The 17,473-nt window shown below is 45.8% G+C and overlaps 1 protein-coding gene across 17 annotated transcripts in view; it reads right to left on the bottom strand.

The window, feature by feature from the left end:
* The window catches only part of ANKRD17 (ankyrin repeat domain 17), a 2,430,147-nt gene that overhangs the window by 1,671,689 nt on the left and 740,985 nt on the right, over window positions 1–17,473 (bottom strand). For all 17 annotated transcript variants that reach the window (XM_069630806.1, XM_069630790.1, XM_069630801.1 and 14 more), the window contains exon 11: window positions 12,811–12,898. In XM_069630806.1, the coding sequence (XP_069486907.1) occupies window positions 12,811–12,898 (88 nt within the window). The remainder of the gene's footprint in view (window positions 1–12,810; window positions 12,899–17,473) is intronic.

The following is a 17,473-nucleotide window of genomic DNA, read 5'->3' as shown; positions in this document are numbered from 1 at the left end:
GCCAGTCGTCCAAAGGGTACAGATGATGGCCCTCAAGCCAGAGAAGACCCGCCACTGCGATCATCAACTTCGTGAAGACACGTGGAGCAGAGTTCAGGCCAAAGGGCAGCACCTTTTACTGAAAGTGGTATGACAATCATGAACCGCAGAAACATCTGATGAGGTTGGTAGATGGGAACATGCAGGTATGTATCCTTGAAGTCCAAGGAACACATCCAGTCCCCTGCACACAGACTCGTCTACGTGTGCGGGAGTAATCATCTTGAAGCGTGCCAGCGGATGAGACGGATTCCTGCAATAGTACCCGGAGCCCCTGTCTACAAGAGGAAACTCTTCTATCGCCTGCATCTCTAAGAGTGAAAGGACCTCCCGTAAAAGAGCTGGGGACACAATCTGACAAAGAGTAGGAGAGGATAATAGAGACAAAGGAAGAGGAATACTAAAGCCCATGGAGACTACGGGTAGGATCCACGGGTTTCTGAAAAGACACTTCCAGGCGTCCTGGAACAGAGCCATATGGCCCCTGCAGGCAAGCTGTGTTCCTCAACCTGGATGCCACTGCTTCCTGGCCTCATAGGTGGGGCAGAGGGGGAGCGAAAAAAACCAGGGCAAAGTCCTCTGCTGCTTCCTCCTGTTGTCGCTGTGCAGCCTTTCATGCCTCCCTGTACCGCAGTCCAAAACCGGTTGAATCCAGAGAAGGCGCAGGGATTGAACTCGAGCCTGCCCTTGGACTGAGGGAAGGATTTCTGACCTGGTTTTGTCCAGATGGCCAAGGACTTGGCAGTTTGAGTGGAGGTTTTCTTCTTTGTCAACTCATCATCGGTTGACGAATGAAAAAGGTCCACACCCTCAAAGGGCAGATCCAGGATCCATTTCTGAACGTCAGTGAAAACTTGCGTGCATCAATGCCGCCATCCTCATCTCGACCCCAAGACACAGCCCTCTGCTGGCTGTGTCGATGTGGGGGACCGAAGACTCCTTGAGGGCGTAATGGCCCGGGCATCTGCCAGCCTGGCCTAGGACGCTTGCTTGTCCGAAATGAGGTCGAGCAGAAATTCCCAAAGCTCCTGCCACAGCTTCTGGTTAGCCGTGGCCCAAGAGAGCGTGTGCATTGGCTTGCCGAAGATGGAGTAACAGCGCTTTCCCAAAAACTCGAGGACTTTCTCCTCCTTGGAGAGGCAACTATAGGTGGCTCCTGTAGAGGAAGACGATGAAGACAATGGTTTCTAACACAAATAGGCCGCAGCCACCACGGAGGAATGCAGCTGCAGTTGGGAGGCGAAGAGGACCGGCTCCCCGTCAATCATCCTAAACCTGCTGTCCAACTACTTCATCTGGGCGTTGGCCTTGGGCTTCTTCAAGACCTTTCGCGCCGTCTGCAGAACATCCTTCTGGAGAGGGATGCCAGACCGGATCGTGGTATGCATCCCCAAGACCTCTGCTAGCACTCCAGACTGCATGGGGGTTCACGGGCAGAGGGACTCCTAAGAACTCAGTCAGGCCTTGAAGGCCATCATGAAAGGTCTTAATGGATGCCAAGAGATTGTCGTCCTGGGCGTCATCATAACCGGTCTCCCTTTTTCACAGACCAAGGGGAATCCAGGCCCTGGGACACAGGTGCCAGCGGGGTCCCCCCTAGGTCCGGAGATGCAGACAGGTCCAATGGCTGTTGAGGGGGAGGCATTGGTGGTACAGGAGGTGGTGAAGGGGTCAGAACGACTGGTAGGGTCTGGACCGGGGAGGAACCAGCACTGGAACAGACGCGCTGGAGGAACGGGAGGAGTAGCCAGAGGAGGGGGCTGGGGCAGTGCCACTTGTGGGATGACCACCTTCACAATGTCCTTCAGAAGCCCCTTCATCGAGGTGAATGCATGAGGAGAGGAAGCACTTGAAGATGCAGTCCTCACAAGCTGCCGGGTCCATAGGGGCACAGCCCTCTGACGAGCGGGCCTCCGCTCTTGGTCAAAGCGCTGAGGAGCCTGTTGCATGTAGCCGTAAGGCTGTGATGGGTAGATGCATACCTGAGGAGACCAGAAGCCTGCACCGTAGGATCCGCTGCCACTTCCAGAGGGAAGCAGGCTGGAATAATTTAGCAAAGCCCATTCAATGGGATAAAGCACTGGCAGGCCCTGAGCTGGATCCAAGATGGCCAACGGTCTGGCAGGCTCCGCCACGTGCCTCTCTGCTATTTTTAAGCATTGCACCATGTCCTGGATGGGGATGAGGGGGGGGGGCGCAAAGACCCTGAGCCAAGAGGCGCCTCAGACACGGGAGGATGCAGCTTGGGTCCTGCACCCGAAGTAGAGGCGTTGACCTCAGAGATCCCTCTGGAAGGCGCTGATCTCTCAGCCGGATGGCCAGTAGTCGCAATGCCCTTACTCACTACCTTGGAGCAAGCTCCAGTGGAGGCCCTCGGCACCTGTGTTGGTAGCTGGGTTGGATTGTGCCGAGGACAGACTCTTGGACGTGGCACTTGACTATGCCTTACCCCTTGGGGTAGAAAAAGAGGACAAACTTTATCGCCCTTCCGAGGACAGCCTGGTAAGGTCCCCTGAGCCCCTCAGCTTGGGAGCCGGTATCCAGAACGGCTCAGTTCTATCCAGGCCCCTCGGTTTGGGAGCCGGCAGCCTTAGAGGCCTCGGCCGTGCCAGAAACTGAATTTGAGGAACCACAGGGAAAGAGTTGTCGCACTATAGAGCCGTGCTGAACAGAAGGCCTACCTTGTCTTGACGAGAGGTCCTGGAGACGAAGCCCTTAAGGTGGGCAGGAGGAGAAGTATGGAAGATCTCTCTCCACTGCGACAACCAATTCTTCAGTGCCCTGTGACCAGGAGCATTGCAAGCCGAATATGCGTCCCAGCGGTGATCAGGCTACAAACACTCAAGACAGAGAGCATGGGGGTCAGAGGCCAGGAATGAGCAGTTGCCTGGGGCACATCTCGTGAATCTTCCTGTAGCCGACATTCACCCGGGGAGGTGAGGCACCAAACGGAAGTTAGATGAAATTGAAAAAACAAAATGGGGAGCGAGCAGAAAGCATAAAAAAGTCTCTGCGCTGACTGCCAGGCCTGACACCATCTGTGCGGAGAAAGGGGCTGAGGTGAGGCGCTGGAGGGCAGAGCGTTCCTGCGCCCAGCGCACGCTTTACTAAATTAAAAGGAGAAGCTAAATTGTTCACTGCCAGTACCGTACCCATATTGGAGGCCGCCCCACAAGGATGGAGGAAAGGGGACAGGACGTATGACTATGCTAGAATTAGCAGAGACATCCATCACAGTTTCAAATCAATAAGATCCCAAGAATAGTTATGTTGGCTGGGGGCAGTGTGCAAAATTATATGAAAAGTAAACCCTGGACTAAATGTTCCAAGGCAAACATTACTTTGACCAAGTGTAAATCGGGATTAGAGGGATCACCACATCGAGTGACACTCGTGATATCACAGCATTGGCAAACATCCTTTTGTGTGATGGCGCCAGTGAATTACTTTAGTTAAGGAATCTGGATATTCATTTGCATTCGTAGCCAATTTCAGGACATTTTTCATATATAAAGATAGCTACTTAAAGTAACGTCTGGGGTTTCTGGCGTCAGTGTTTGGGGCGGTCAAGTGGGTTCTTGAAGGCACCAATTGGGGCCCAACAATAGGACCAGCCTCCAGGTTGGCCAGGGGGTGTACATGGCTCTCGGGCCTTCCAGACCTATCTACCAAGCTCTTCGCTTTAAAGAAAGAATTGGGGGCCATCTGCCAGAGAGGCATTGGTGTCCTTATCTTATTAGGAGACGCCTGAATATTAGATGGCTTTGAGGCAGCCAGCACCAGATGGTCTATTAAATGGTGTTTTGATATTAGAGTTTCCACTATTCCCAGGGGTTGCGCAGGTCCCATCTCGCCCAGGTAACCCAATTCAATTGACATTTGAGACCTAATCAGATGCAGCAAACCTATCATTTCAGCCATAAAGTGTGCAAGATACACAACAATTGTGTGTGGGAGGACGAGTCCCAATAACTAACATGTTTGCAACTTCACATGAGGAGACTGATGTAATAAAAGATTGTTGATGTGGCATAATAAATTCAGGGTGTTCCAACAATGTGGCACCAACAGAATCGGTACTACTAGGTATAGCCCGGGGTGAAGATTAGAGCGGAAGGTGTGATAGTGCCAGTTATTAATTTAGAAAGCATGACTGGGCCAAGAGCAGGGTATTGCATATGGAGAGGCATGACAGAGGGACAGTTCCTTCATTCCTGCCCCCTTCTCGCTTGGCCACCCCTCTAAATGCAACAAGCCAGGTGTCACAACCTCCTTCGTAATGTGCCCATTCAATCTACCAGAGGGGAGGAAACCCCCCTGCATTACTTTGTGGTGCAAGAAGCCCCTTCACTATAGAGGCCTGTGAAATAGCATCCAAATTACAATCACTGTCGCAAACTTCAGGAATTCCTTTTGAAAATAGGGGCACATTTAGCAGTGGGTATCTCTCATGAGGCTAGCTATTTCAGACAATCTATTCACTTTCGTTATAAGATGGAAAATGTGCACAGTTGTTTTTTAAACAAACATTAGGTGAAATGTCAGAGGGTACCTTCCTTTAAGCCATAGTGAATCACACTCTGGGTCAGTCGAGTGGCTCTTTCTGATAAATGAATCAAGTTTCTCAAAACCGTCCCGGAAGACCCCCGTGAGTTAGTCCAATACAATTTACAGTTTGTTTCCGTCAAGGCCATTTAGAACTAGAATCTGGCTTCACAGAGTTGCATCTCCACCACTTTCCAGAGATCATATCAAATCTAACATCAGATACTAAGGATCCAAGTACTAGGTAAGATTTAATGGGAAGCTACACTAGATCCTGCATCAACACATTTTATTGCCTCATCTGCTGTCACCTCAAAACTTGTTATGTTAAATAAAATAGAGACATGAATTTCTTTTAATTTAATAGAATGAATAAATACAGCTGACATGGTTAGTGTCAAGATTTTCTTTTTAGTATTCAATTGCATTTTAATTACATAGCCTTTAATACATTCCTTCACAAATATATAACATGAATTATGCATCACAAATATATATACAGCATGTACAATTTCAAATAAGAATAGTTACTACTTGTGCTCTTATTTAACATATACTAAATCTATTAAGATAGTCTCATTATCTGATTTATTAAAACTATGTCACATCACATTATCCCATGTCAGCATATTGATGACTACTTCTACTGGTAATTTATTCAGTACAAATTACTAGTCACTTTTTTAACACAAGTCTTGATTTTTGGCATAGCTATTTAACATGAATTCAAATTTAACGCCTTGAAACACTTGCGTATAGGCGCATAATAAATAACGTCTCTGCCTACCAGTAGGTGTATGATCAAGAAACATCAGGCCATCCAGTCACAGGATTATTTAAATCTAGCCTATGTTTAATAATGCAACTTTTCCCGGTGTATTAAACATGTTCATGAATTTGTCTGCATTCTGAAAACATTTAAGAAAGATTGAACTATGGTAAAGGAAAAATACCATATACAATGCTGTTAAAGCTCTTCTCCTAGGTACAACACAACTTTCACCTTCTCGTTGCACCGAAAAATTAAATTTGCTCACGTGAAATTGGAAAGGACAGTTTTAGGTTAGGAACCCCCAGTTTAGGTCTTCAGTTACACACTATGCGTAGTGTGCAACTAAAGGCCTAGTAAATCATTGTATTTTCATACATTTGCTTGTCTAACTGGAATTACTTGTGTTCTGTGTGAACTCCCTGTATCCCTAGACCACTCACACCCTTCCTGAGACTCCTGTCATGTCGCCCTGCTACCTTCCCTTGATTGGGTTTGGATACCTTCTCAGTGTCTTCCCTGTTTGTGATAATAGGGTGGCCCCTCAAAATCCTCACAACAGGGCTTATTTTGGAAACACATCTTAACAGGAAGCATTTGGGAACGTTTGAACAGAGGAATGAAAGGGACAATGTCCATATTCAACTCCCTATTAAAGGGAAAGAAAAGGTAAGCATTACCAGCTTTTGAATAGAGCTGCAAAAAGGGCAACTTTCAGGCTGGGGAGGTTGGAGGACCCCACCAGACAAGAACCACACAAGAGGCCCAAAAACTGAAGGATCCACAGGTGAACAACAAGATCATAAGTAGAGAGGTGCAGTAGCAGTACCCGGTAAAACAGTCTGCACGTGGAGCCTCCAAGTACTGAAGACTGCTACCAGTAACTGATTTGATGCCTGAGAATGTGGTAAAGGCTGCTGAGAAGTGAATAAATGGACAACAGTGCGAGGGTACAAAGGTAAGTTTAGACAAAGGGTTTTAGTTCATCCGGTTCGTGGAAACGAAGTCCCTGGCCACCGAAAGATGTTTTCAGCAACTAAGTCTAGGTCAACAGACTCATAGGAGACTACCTTTAAAATAGTGGAGAACGGGACAACAGCAGCACAATATCACAATACTGGGCGTTCATGACATGCCAATAAATCTCTGGTTGAAACTGCAGAATTGGACACAGGAAGGACTGACAGAAAAAAATGCAGAGTTCCAGCCAGCCCAAGGACTTGTGACCAAGCAGACATAGCTGAACAGCTGCAAACACGCTGTTCAGGTTCTAGCACAGTGAGCAGAGACACCAACTTCTGATTCTCTTGAACTAAATGGTTAGAGTTCAACAAGGCAGCATTGACACAGGGATGCAATGCAGGAGGATCCAGCAGTTTCCAATATATAATGGGAAAGAGCAGCCTAAAAGATGATTCAGTGTCGTAGGAAAGATGTTATTTTTGATTCTTTATTCCCATAGACTTCTATTGGACACACTTTCATGTTACTTTGTTTTGACTTCAAAACATGAAGTTTTAGAGGTATGTAAAACCTTCTGCGTTACTTCCCTTGGTTTGTGCTCATTTGTATGAGGAGACTGAGCAGTCCATAAAACTATCACTGCTGAGAGAGCATGAATGTCTTGTATTTTTACAACCTCACATATCACCCTAAAGTGAAGTGCGGTTTGGATACTTTGTATCCATATAACCCTTTTGTTTGTAATTTCTGTGTTACTAATTCAATGTGTCCGGGTGTTAGAAAAGATTTCTCTTTGGCAACTTTCCCTTCATACTTTCTATGGACCCCTAATCTTTTTGCTTTGTTTTTGAATCCGTTCTTACTTTTTAAGGTGAAGTAAAGCTTTTAGCTTCACTGCCCCTGCATTTGGCTAATTTGTTATTGGGAAACATATCAGTCCTTCGGACCATTAGTACTGGGAAACTATGTTTGCCTTTTGACTTTTACACTTTTGTTAATGATTAATTCTGCACACAGCAATGCAGTGTAAATGGGTTAATTTAGTATCACCCTAGCCTTTTAAACTAGGGATATTTGGTTACATTTATATGTGCTTTTGTTAGGACAATTTTTCTGAAGTTCAACTAAGGGCTTAGAAAAACCATTTAACTGACGCAGTACAAGACTGGACTCTTAGTATAAGGCTGTACCACCTGAGTTCATGATAGCATTGACAGAGGAGCCATGCTTATTTTAGGAGGGAGAGAGGGCTGTAGAATCAGTAAAAAAATCTAATTGTAATACAAATGGTCCAAAGAAACACTGAAACATTATGTATTGTAAAAATAAATGGTTTATTTAAATACAAGTAGGCCCAGATAATTCTTGGGGGAAAATGAGTTCCATTGCAATATATGTAATCACAATTATCCAAACAACACGATGGCTAAAGGTTCACAGACCAAAGCATAAACCTTATTTGGAACACCTAACAGTAGTTCTAGGGAAGTATAACCTTGTCATACACATTTAGTATGGGTCACACCTATTCTTGGGGAGTAAAAACCAATGGTTACTTTCAGATAACATTCAGCAATTCAAGGGTAGTAGACCCTACAAGTTGTACTGTGAAACTCGGTAACAAATCACATAGTCAAATGGACAATATATGCTTTGTGAATAGTGGAACACCTATTCTAGGTACAGTAAAAAAAACATCTTTAACTATTTTTGTGATAACACACAGTTATACTAGCTGAGTAAAACCTAAAGATGTAATATTCAATTACATGTGCTTTTGAGATCAGTGAAACAGATGGAGATATGCAGTAAATTTAGTAACTTTTTTTTGGATGGCACACAGCTAACTTAAGTAAAACCCATATACTTTTTGACAGAGCTATCAGCAACTTGGGGCATGTATAAACTTAAGACTCTGTGTGTGTCTGTCTAAAACAGAGCAGGGAAAGCAAAACCCAATGTTACACTTTATGAATGACTCAGTTATTCTAGTTAGGTAAAACCAAATGCAGACTTATTCTGAACAGGCCAACAGCAAGTCAGGGGAAGCAAGACCCAGTTGGGGAACACTCATACAACAAACTACCATGATTTTTCCCGAACGCGAACACCGGTAGCTAAAAATCACGGGAGCCATGTTTTTCAAGATGGCGTCTGAGCCCTTTTTGTTTAAACAGGTCCTGGTCTTCTTTTTTCGCCATTTATTTTTGTAAAGGTCTTTCTAGAGTTTGTCTCTGCACGCCAAACTAGGTTTGGTCCCTTTGTTCCTACGCCATTGGCGGGCTTCAGGACTGAAGACCGCCTCTGGCACCCGAGTGTCTGGGGTGGGCAGCAAGTGAGGGAGATGCCCGAAACTCCCTGTGCTTAGTCTCCTAGGAGACCCAAATGCACTCTGGCCTGATTGGCTGGCTGTCTGACTGTCCAGCAAGGACAGCCACCCTGCTGGGTGAGGGGCAGCTAGGCTGGAATGAATGGGAGAAAACTGTTAAAAGGCGAGTCTCTTGGACTGAAAGGCAGAGTCGACCACTGGAACGAAAGAACCGAAGACAAGTTGGAAGAGGACGGCTGTTGCAACTACTGGACCGTTGGTTTGCCCGGTGCAGCCCTGCTGCAGGTCCTAATCACCCAGTTCACATCAACAGATAAGCCCCTTCAAGGAACTACTTCTTCCTTTGAGTTGGTAGGACCAATCATCTCGTAAGCCACCTGGATGCCATTCTCGGAGCTGGTTAGGATTAACCAGGGAGAAGGTCACGAGCTTGTGTGCTTGAAGAACAGCAACCGGAATCGAAGATTTGCCAATTTGCCAGCTTTGTGATCAGTCCCTGTGCAGTGCAGGAGTCCCCCAATGTCCTAACCTTTGTCCCCAGGACTGAGGGTCATGAACAGGGAGATCTGCAGGAACTGCCAGGAACAGAAGTCTTCAGCTGCATCTTTTTCTTCAAAATAAGGTACTGTGAAAACCCGACCGAGAGAACTTGCCTCTCCCTTCAAAAGTTTGTGGAACTTTGGTAACTTGCAGGTCTAGCCAGCTTGTGACCCAACATACAAACCTTTCTTCCGATAACTACTTCTAAGAACTGTGGCAAAGACTTTTTTGTTTTAAATACCAGAAACGTTTTTACTTATACAAGACACTAGTCCATTGACTTTGGCCTATCTATTGCATTGAATCAACTCCTCTGGTGAACTCAAACTATTTGCACTGTTTTAGAGTAACTGTAATATTTGTTTGATCAACTTATGCCTTTTTTCTCCTACTTCAATGCTATTTTGCTCTGACTTCAAGGGAGCTCAACTGCTTTTGTAATCAGTATTGTAAAATTTATAATAGTGAATGCTTTCTAAATGATTGTGTAATAAATTATTGTTTTACCAAAAAACCTTGAGTATAAGTGTCTATCTGAATACTTGCTATTGTAGACCTTTGTGTAACACCCTTACAAGCTCACTTTCCCTCCTGAGATAAGCCTGGCTGCCCAGTACGCTACCAAAAACTGTGTGGTACAGACTTGTACCAAAGGTTGGTTTTGCTTACACCTGTAGTCATAGTTGTGTGTAGTGGTCCCAGAGGGTACTGCATGCAAACCTTGCCTCACACATATACTTATCAGAATAGTGCAACACACTTTCAAAGTAAGAACTTTTTTAACTGTTCACTCTTAAGAGTTACAGTTACCAACCAACTCTTTTACAAGTAATTAACTTTTAAACACTTAGTCGCTTTTCTAGGCAAAAGACCCAATCCTTACAAGTCTTTCCTTTCTTCTTGAAGAATGAATGTTCTCAGTGGCAGAAGGGGGTGGGGGGGGTCACTAAGGTCGTGTGTCCAACAGGCAGTGTCAGGATAGGTTCTTAAGTAGCAAAAGTCAGAGTTCCTTAGAAAGACTGTTCAAACAGGTGAATATTTTTACTTTAGAGTTAGTTGAGGGGCCGCAGGCTTCACAGAAGACACCCTAGGAGGATTCCAGCAGTGGGACTGGGTTAACTGGACAAGAGGCCTCCCTATCACAGAACACACCCCACAACTACACAGGAATCATGAGACTTAAGATAAGTAAATACCCAAGACAGCACACTACCTCAGCACATAAGAAGATTTTAAAGCAGGCGGACTGCAGTATCTGCAGCCAAAAACCCGGTTGTTGAATTCCTTCATGAAGACAGGACACTGGAAGGACTTTTGCAGCAGGGATCACGGGGAAGGCACTAGGCAATATTTTCCTCAAGGCTGGTTGTGGCTCTGGATTTGGCGCCTTTTTCAGGAGCACAGAAGACAGAATATCACCGCTGGTCAGATTCTCATCGTTTGCAAGGTCCAGCACCCTGGTGACAGGAATTTTCGGACTGGAATCGTACCTCTGGAGATCCAGCAGGATGCCTGCGAAGTTTCAGCACAATTCGGAAGACACTGCACCACAAAATATCTCGAGGTACCAGGGTATTGCAGCCCCGCAAGATCACAGCACGGCGTGGGATGGCTCGAAATGCAGGTCTTCTTGAGTCTAGTGGGTCTCACCATGCTCTGGGTCGTCATTTTCAGAGTCCCCGGGTCGATTGGAAGGAAGGGCACCAGCAGGCTCTCCGGTTGCTGGAAATAGTTTGTCGCACATTTTTCATTTTCCTCTTCTGTTTTGGTTCCAGTAGTCGACTACCTCTTCAGCTTCCAGGATCAGACTTTTATGCAGGAACCCAGCCAATCAAACAGCCTTGCAACATTCAAACTTGGTGGGTTGGCAACCCTTCCAGGACAGCCAGCCTCCCAGTTTGAACAGGATTCTCACACCCAGGCTGAAAGACAAAGGGCTGGAGAGTTTTGGACTACTCTCTCGCTTCATGCCTTCACAGACACTCTAGAGCCTGGGCGGGGAGTCCACAGGACTTCCCACCGAAGATAAAAATCACACAAAGGAATTTCCAGCCCTGGATGCCAGGAGAAGGAACAAGAAAGGACAAGTAACAGTAAAATGGCAAAAAAAAAGAAGACAGGGCTATTTTGGTAAAATGACCACCCATGGGTGCCTTTACGGTAGGATGTTGAAACAGCACACAGTAAAGGTGCACCTAATTAATAAAAAGGTCACTGCCACATGCCATTAAAGGTAAGTTTGTCCTTGTAACTAATGTTATATTTAAAATGAGACAGGGGATACCGAGCATCTCCCCAGCACTCCACATAAGGTGGGGGGTTAGGGGGTACTGGTCTCACCTAATAAAATGCAAAAGGGATCGAAAGATCCTTTCTACCCTTGGGAACTGTAGTCCCCACAAGGTTAGCCAGAGAAAGTTAAAAGGGGAGCCATAGGGCAACCCAGCAACAACAGGCACTTATTGCCAAAAAGTTGTCAGAGGATACATTTTAAAAGACACTCACAGAGGTATATGGAAAGATAATCCACCAGTAAAAGCTAAACAAAAAGTTCTGGGGTTGACACAGGTCAAGAAAATGTGTCATTGCTATGAAAATCTTACTTAACAGGACACTGAGCTACAGACTTTAGTTCTTCTAGCATATCGTCAATAAAGACGTCTCAATTTCTTCTCGCTCGGTTTACTCTATATTAAAGTGTGCCGCTGGATGTTAAGCAATTCCCGATAGGTATTTCTGATCCTCAGTTGGAGAATCTGACGATGGAGATTGTGTTATCAGTGGACTTCATTAGGTATACCTGTGGTCTTGATATCAGGTGAGAGCCCATGCAAGGTACTGTGTGTGTGGCCGAGGAATTGGCCTCTGGCTGTTAGTCATATGTGATGTTGACAAGCACCTCATTTGTCAAAAGGATCAGGAAACCAAAAATTAAGCAAATGTTTTAGGGGGTCTCAACAGAATGAGGCTTTAGTAAAATGTTTCTCAACAAGAGTACAGCTATGACTTCTGTTCTGTCCTCATCAATTCCAGCGTCAGGCAAAATACTGAGCAGCACTGCAAACAAGGTGTGGATTAGTCTTACTGAACCATATTATTCCAACATGCTTTAAAGTTCTTAAATGCATTAAAGGTCTGATATGGGGGTCCTTGAAGGGGAATTAGAAACTGAGTTTGCAGTTACTACCCCAGTCTGTAGAAGCCAATCAAATGAAAAGTTAAAAACCGTGTGTTCTGCATGTCTGGGTGCAAGGAAGAAGTGGATTGACAGGCATTTCACCTGCATGGCTGAATTCAGGGCTCTAGATGACATATGTAATGGAAGACTACTCTATTGCTTCAGTGGGTGAGGAGTAGGAAGTACGGCAAAATGTTTACATTATCGGAATGTTTAGGCCGTAACAGCAAATTGCCACATCACCATAGAGCTGATGACTTGAACAAGTAGCATTACTTAACGAGGAGCTGGTTGGTTGATTGAACTGGGCAATGTGCATGAAGAGAGGGTGAGTTTTATATATGCTTATGTTTGAATAACAATGAACATAAGTTGAAAGCTAACAAATACATTAATAAATCAACTTGCCTAAGAAACCGCATTCTGCATTTCATGGTGAAAATTTACCTTTGCTAATCAAGAATTGAACAGTGCAAACATGCCCAGCTCTTGCCGCTTTCATTAACGGAGTTCTCCCACCTTCAGATTCATGCTCCTGGAAAAAGAAATGCGAACACAGTGAATACTGCACATACGCTTAGTCCATAAAGTTTAATGTAAGCCTAAAATAAGAATTACTAGTTGGGCAAATTAAAGATCAAAAGATTGCCCAACTACCCATGACAAGAGGCACGCAAAAGAGAAACTAAATAAACCACTGTACAATGCTGGCAATATGCATTAGTACAATGATGAAATGATTAAGGTATTTACACAAGCAATGTTATTAAATACAATTCCAATTTGCCATGCTACGAAAACCTTTTTCAAGAACTGTATACAGCAAAATAGCCTTCCAAACGATTGACAAACAGCATGCCACTATGACTGACAAGAACATTTATAGGATAGTTTCACTCTACCCTGTGTTGGATTTTCCGGGACCTTAAGGATTCTGGCATCTGCAACACCCACCAGAGCATTGCTGTCAAATGGGCCTTGGCAATATAAAACAGGAAGACTTCTCACGATCAGTTTTAGGATTCATCCCAAGGTTAGACAAGAACGAAAAATCCCAGGTCATATAGCTATATTAAGAGTGCAAGCTCCACTTCCTATCGTGAGGGTGCACCCATTCTAACCAGTCCCCCCCAATCAATGCTGGTTGCCACATTCGTACCCTAGGAAGGGCACTCAGCCAATCAGGTGGCCGGAACAATGGCGAGAATACACATTCTCCACCTGCTGTTTCCAGCCACCCAAGGCCATTTCCCAGGTGGCATCAACTTATTTTTATGTGGGAGGCAACCACCCTGTTACCTCTCCACCACCCCAAAACAAACCATACCCCTTCCCAACAACCTTTCTCCCTCACTCCCCACTTACCTGCTGGACTGGAACTTTGTGCTCTGGTCGCAGGGCTCCACCCACTCCCAGCCGCTGCCACAGAAATGGAAAAGGGAATTAGTCCCTTTTCCCTATGGCAGTAGCCATCTTACTTTTTTCTCCTTGGGAGATTGGCTTCACACAATAAGGGCAGCCACTCTTTGCTCAGATCTACCTAGGCTCAGGCTGGCAGGTCGTCACCAGCCATGTCCGCCCGCCGACGTGGGGGTGAAAGCCATATTCAATCACTAACGGAATACTTCCCAGGCAGATACTGAATGTGGATTTCTCATTCGATTGAAGTATTCAGCCATGTCTTAGTCTCTTCTATACTAGTCTCCTGAAGCAGCTAGAGAAACGGACCAGTTGTGGTGTTAGAATTTTTTTTTGTTGCTGTGTTCCCTCCATAGACTTCAACAGGACAACTGTTTTGCTATTGTTTGGTACATTTCCTGACTTTTGGCAGTAAATTAAGCCTTTTTGTTTCAACGACCTTGCTAAGCTCATCTGTTCTGAAGGCGCTGATAAGTCCCTATATTTATCGGTGCTTGAAAACTCGGTTCTTCACATTAAAATTCTATTTATTTTTCCCTGCAAACATCACCTTCTGTGAAGTGTGGTAGAGACATCTTTAGTCTCCATATCTTTGTTCTGATAACTTTGTGGTTACTTACCTGATGTGTTCAGAATGGGCTGGTGGCAGCCGATACATTTGTACTGTTTTCTTCTATACAGGCCTTTTTGCATGTTACTGTGTAATGCCACTTTGAGTATGTAACCTAATATAGAAACGCCACAAGATTTTTTCCTGTCCATTGGCCATCTTGTAGTTTGACCTTTTTCCCGCCCTGGAGTGGCTGGATTTCAAGATATGGTAAGAATGTTCCCTCACATACGTGACCCCACCCAGAACGTTTTGCTAGACTTGTGGATTTTTCCTTGTTCCAGAGTGAGTGAGAACCTTTACCTCCACACATCCTTTTTTTACGCTTTTTATGGGTGTCATTTATTAGACTCTCCATAGTGTATTTTTGAAACTATCCTTTTTAATAACTTTTGGGTATCTACATTGTATTCTTGCAGCACATAGCACTTTCTGTGCTGTGTTGCTGGATTGCCCTTTCCGCTTCCCTTTTTATTCTCTGGCTTTCTGTGCGTGAACTACTGCTCCCAAGAGTAGAGGGCTTTTCATCCACTTTACATTTTATTTTGAGAAACCAGGACACACCACCTTATGTTGAGTGCGGTGGAGATGCATTGCATCCCCTTGCTCACTAATCCAGTAACATTTCTGTCACTGTGCCAACCTTACGGTGGCAGTGTATCTATTTTTATGACTTGTGTAATTTTTACTTGCAGGTTGTCAAATCAGCCGCGGTAATGCACAGTAGAGTCACCATTCTGCCAGAATGGAGGCTTTCTTTTTTCACCATTTTATGTGAGCTTGTCCTTTCTTGGCCCATCTTCTGACGTCCTAGGTGGGGGAGGTCCCGTTTGGATTTTTGTCTTCGGCAGGAACCCTTTGCGTTTGCCGCCAAGGCTCCAGAGAGTCTGGAGACAGGAAATGGTGGAGAAGGGAGTAGTTTCTTACCTGTAACTCCATTTCTCCAGCGTTGGTATCTTTCATGGATTCACATGATGTGAATATTTCCTGTCAGGCTGGGAAACCTCAGTAACTTTAACCTAGCGTATTCCTATGGAAAACTTCAACACTCTTGTCTATCGATGTTCTTTCTGGGTGCTTTAGGCTACACCAATAGGACGTCTGGTATAAATAGCCCCGCAGCGTCCCTTCAGATTTTAACCTCCAAAGTAGAGGAAACCCGAACCAAGGTTTGCCTGCAAGGGTGGCAGGTGGGCGCATGTGAATCCATGAAAGATACCAAAGCTGGAGAAATGGAGTTACAGTTAAGAAAGTACCACCTTCTCAAGCATTGGATCCTTCCTGGATTCACATTCTGTGAACAGATTACATAGCAGTATCACAAACCTGGAGGTGCGTGACAGGCAAACCAACCCCATGCCCCAGGACACCGCCACGAACAATATCCAAAAACATGCACGATAACAAAACCAGCAAGTGATAGAGTAAACCGAAAAACCCCCGAAGCTGCGGGGCCTACCTTACTGAAACAGGCATTGGAGGACCGCCTGCACATCTTCCACATGTTGCTGTCCCAGACAGTAATGCCTGGTGAAGGTATGCAGCACCGCCCACGAAGCCGCCTGGCAAATGTCACTGAGCTTTATTCCAGCCTATAGCGCCACCGACGACACCGTGGAACGTGTAGAATGGGCCTTAGGATTGACCCTTAAAGGCTTACCAGCCTTTCCACGACAAAATGAAATTGTAGAGGAGACCCAACAGGAAAGTCCTTGCTTGGAAGTAGACTGCCCTTTGATGGAGGGACCAAAAGCCACAAACGGCTGTCTTGACTTCCGGAAACCCAGAGTACGGTCCAGATAAAACTTCAACATCTTCTTGACGTCCAGGGAATGCAGGGTTTTTTCTGCCAGCATGGTTGAATTAGAGAAGAACGAGGGCAAGGCAATCGTGGCCGGTTTGTGAAACGCCAAAGGCACTTACTGGATAAAGTGTGGATTAGTAAACAGGAGAACTTTGAACCTCACGAATCGCAGATACGGCGGGTCAATGACCAGCGCCTGAAGCTCAGATACCCTTCTGGTATAAGTGATTGCAACGAGAAATGTGACTTTCCACGAGAGGAACTTCAACGACGCCGTCAGCATTGGCTCAAACGGCGGTTTCATGAGAGCAGAGAGAACCAAATTGAGACTCCATACCGGAGCAAACCTCTTCTCCGGGGGAAATGTCAGAAAAAGTCCTTTTAGAAAATGCTTATCGAACCTGTCACTAAACAGAGGAGTAGCATGGCGCTGTCTTGTGAACCTGGAAATGGCTGCCAAATGCACCTTGATGGATGACAACGCCGGGCCCCCCTGCGCCAGCGGCAGCAGGTAAGGGATAATCTGGCCCAGAGAAACTTCCAACGGCTGCACGTCCAGGTGCCCCTCACACCAAGCACAGAACCTCGCCCATTTTCTACCGTAAGTGATCTTGGTGGAAGGAGCCCTTGCCGTCGCCAGGATCAGACGACACTCCTCCGAGATACCTAGCTGACCAAACTCTGAGTGGTCAGGAGCCATGCTGGCAGGCGGAGAGATGCAGGATCGGGATGCCACACTCTTCCCTCGTCCTGCGAAAGCAGATCCTGCTACGCTCCCAGACAAAGCAGTTCTTCTACTGCGAGATGAAGGAGATCTGAGAACCACGTCTGCCTGGGCCAGAATAGGGCTATCACCTTGCAAAGGTACTTGCGCATCCACTGGGTCGCTCTCCAAATCAGCGGAAACTGAGGAAACGCATACGCGAATAGGCCCGTCCACCGGAACGAGAATGCGTCTCCCTTTGACTCCGGATGAGCCACTCTGCAGGAAAAACACAGGCACTGCTTGTTCTCCGGCGTGGTAAACAAGTCGAGAGGGTGGGGAACCCCCATTTCTGGAAGATCCTCGACACCAGGTCCTTCTTCAGCTTCCACTCGAGCAAATGACCTGTGTCTCTGCTGAGGGCGTCTGCCTGAAAATTCTGAACCCCCAGCAAATGATAAGCAGTAATGTGAATCCCGGAAGCAATGGCCCAATGCCAGACCTCCCGAGCCTCCCTGGACAGGACCCGGGAATGCGTGCCGCCTTGCTTCCTCAAATAGAATATTGTGTTGGT

Source organism: Ambystoma mexicanum, chromosome 6q (assembly GCF_040938575.1).
Source record: "Ambystoma mexicanum isolate Mex_15411 chromosome 6q, UKY_AmexF1_1, whole genome shotgun sequence".
NCBI lineage: Eukaryota > Metazoa > Chordata > Amphibia > Caudata > Ambystomatidae > Ambystoma > Ambystoma mexicanum.
Note: the sequence above shows the minus strand (reverse complement) of the source record. Positions and strands in the feature narration are given on the sequence as shown.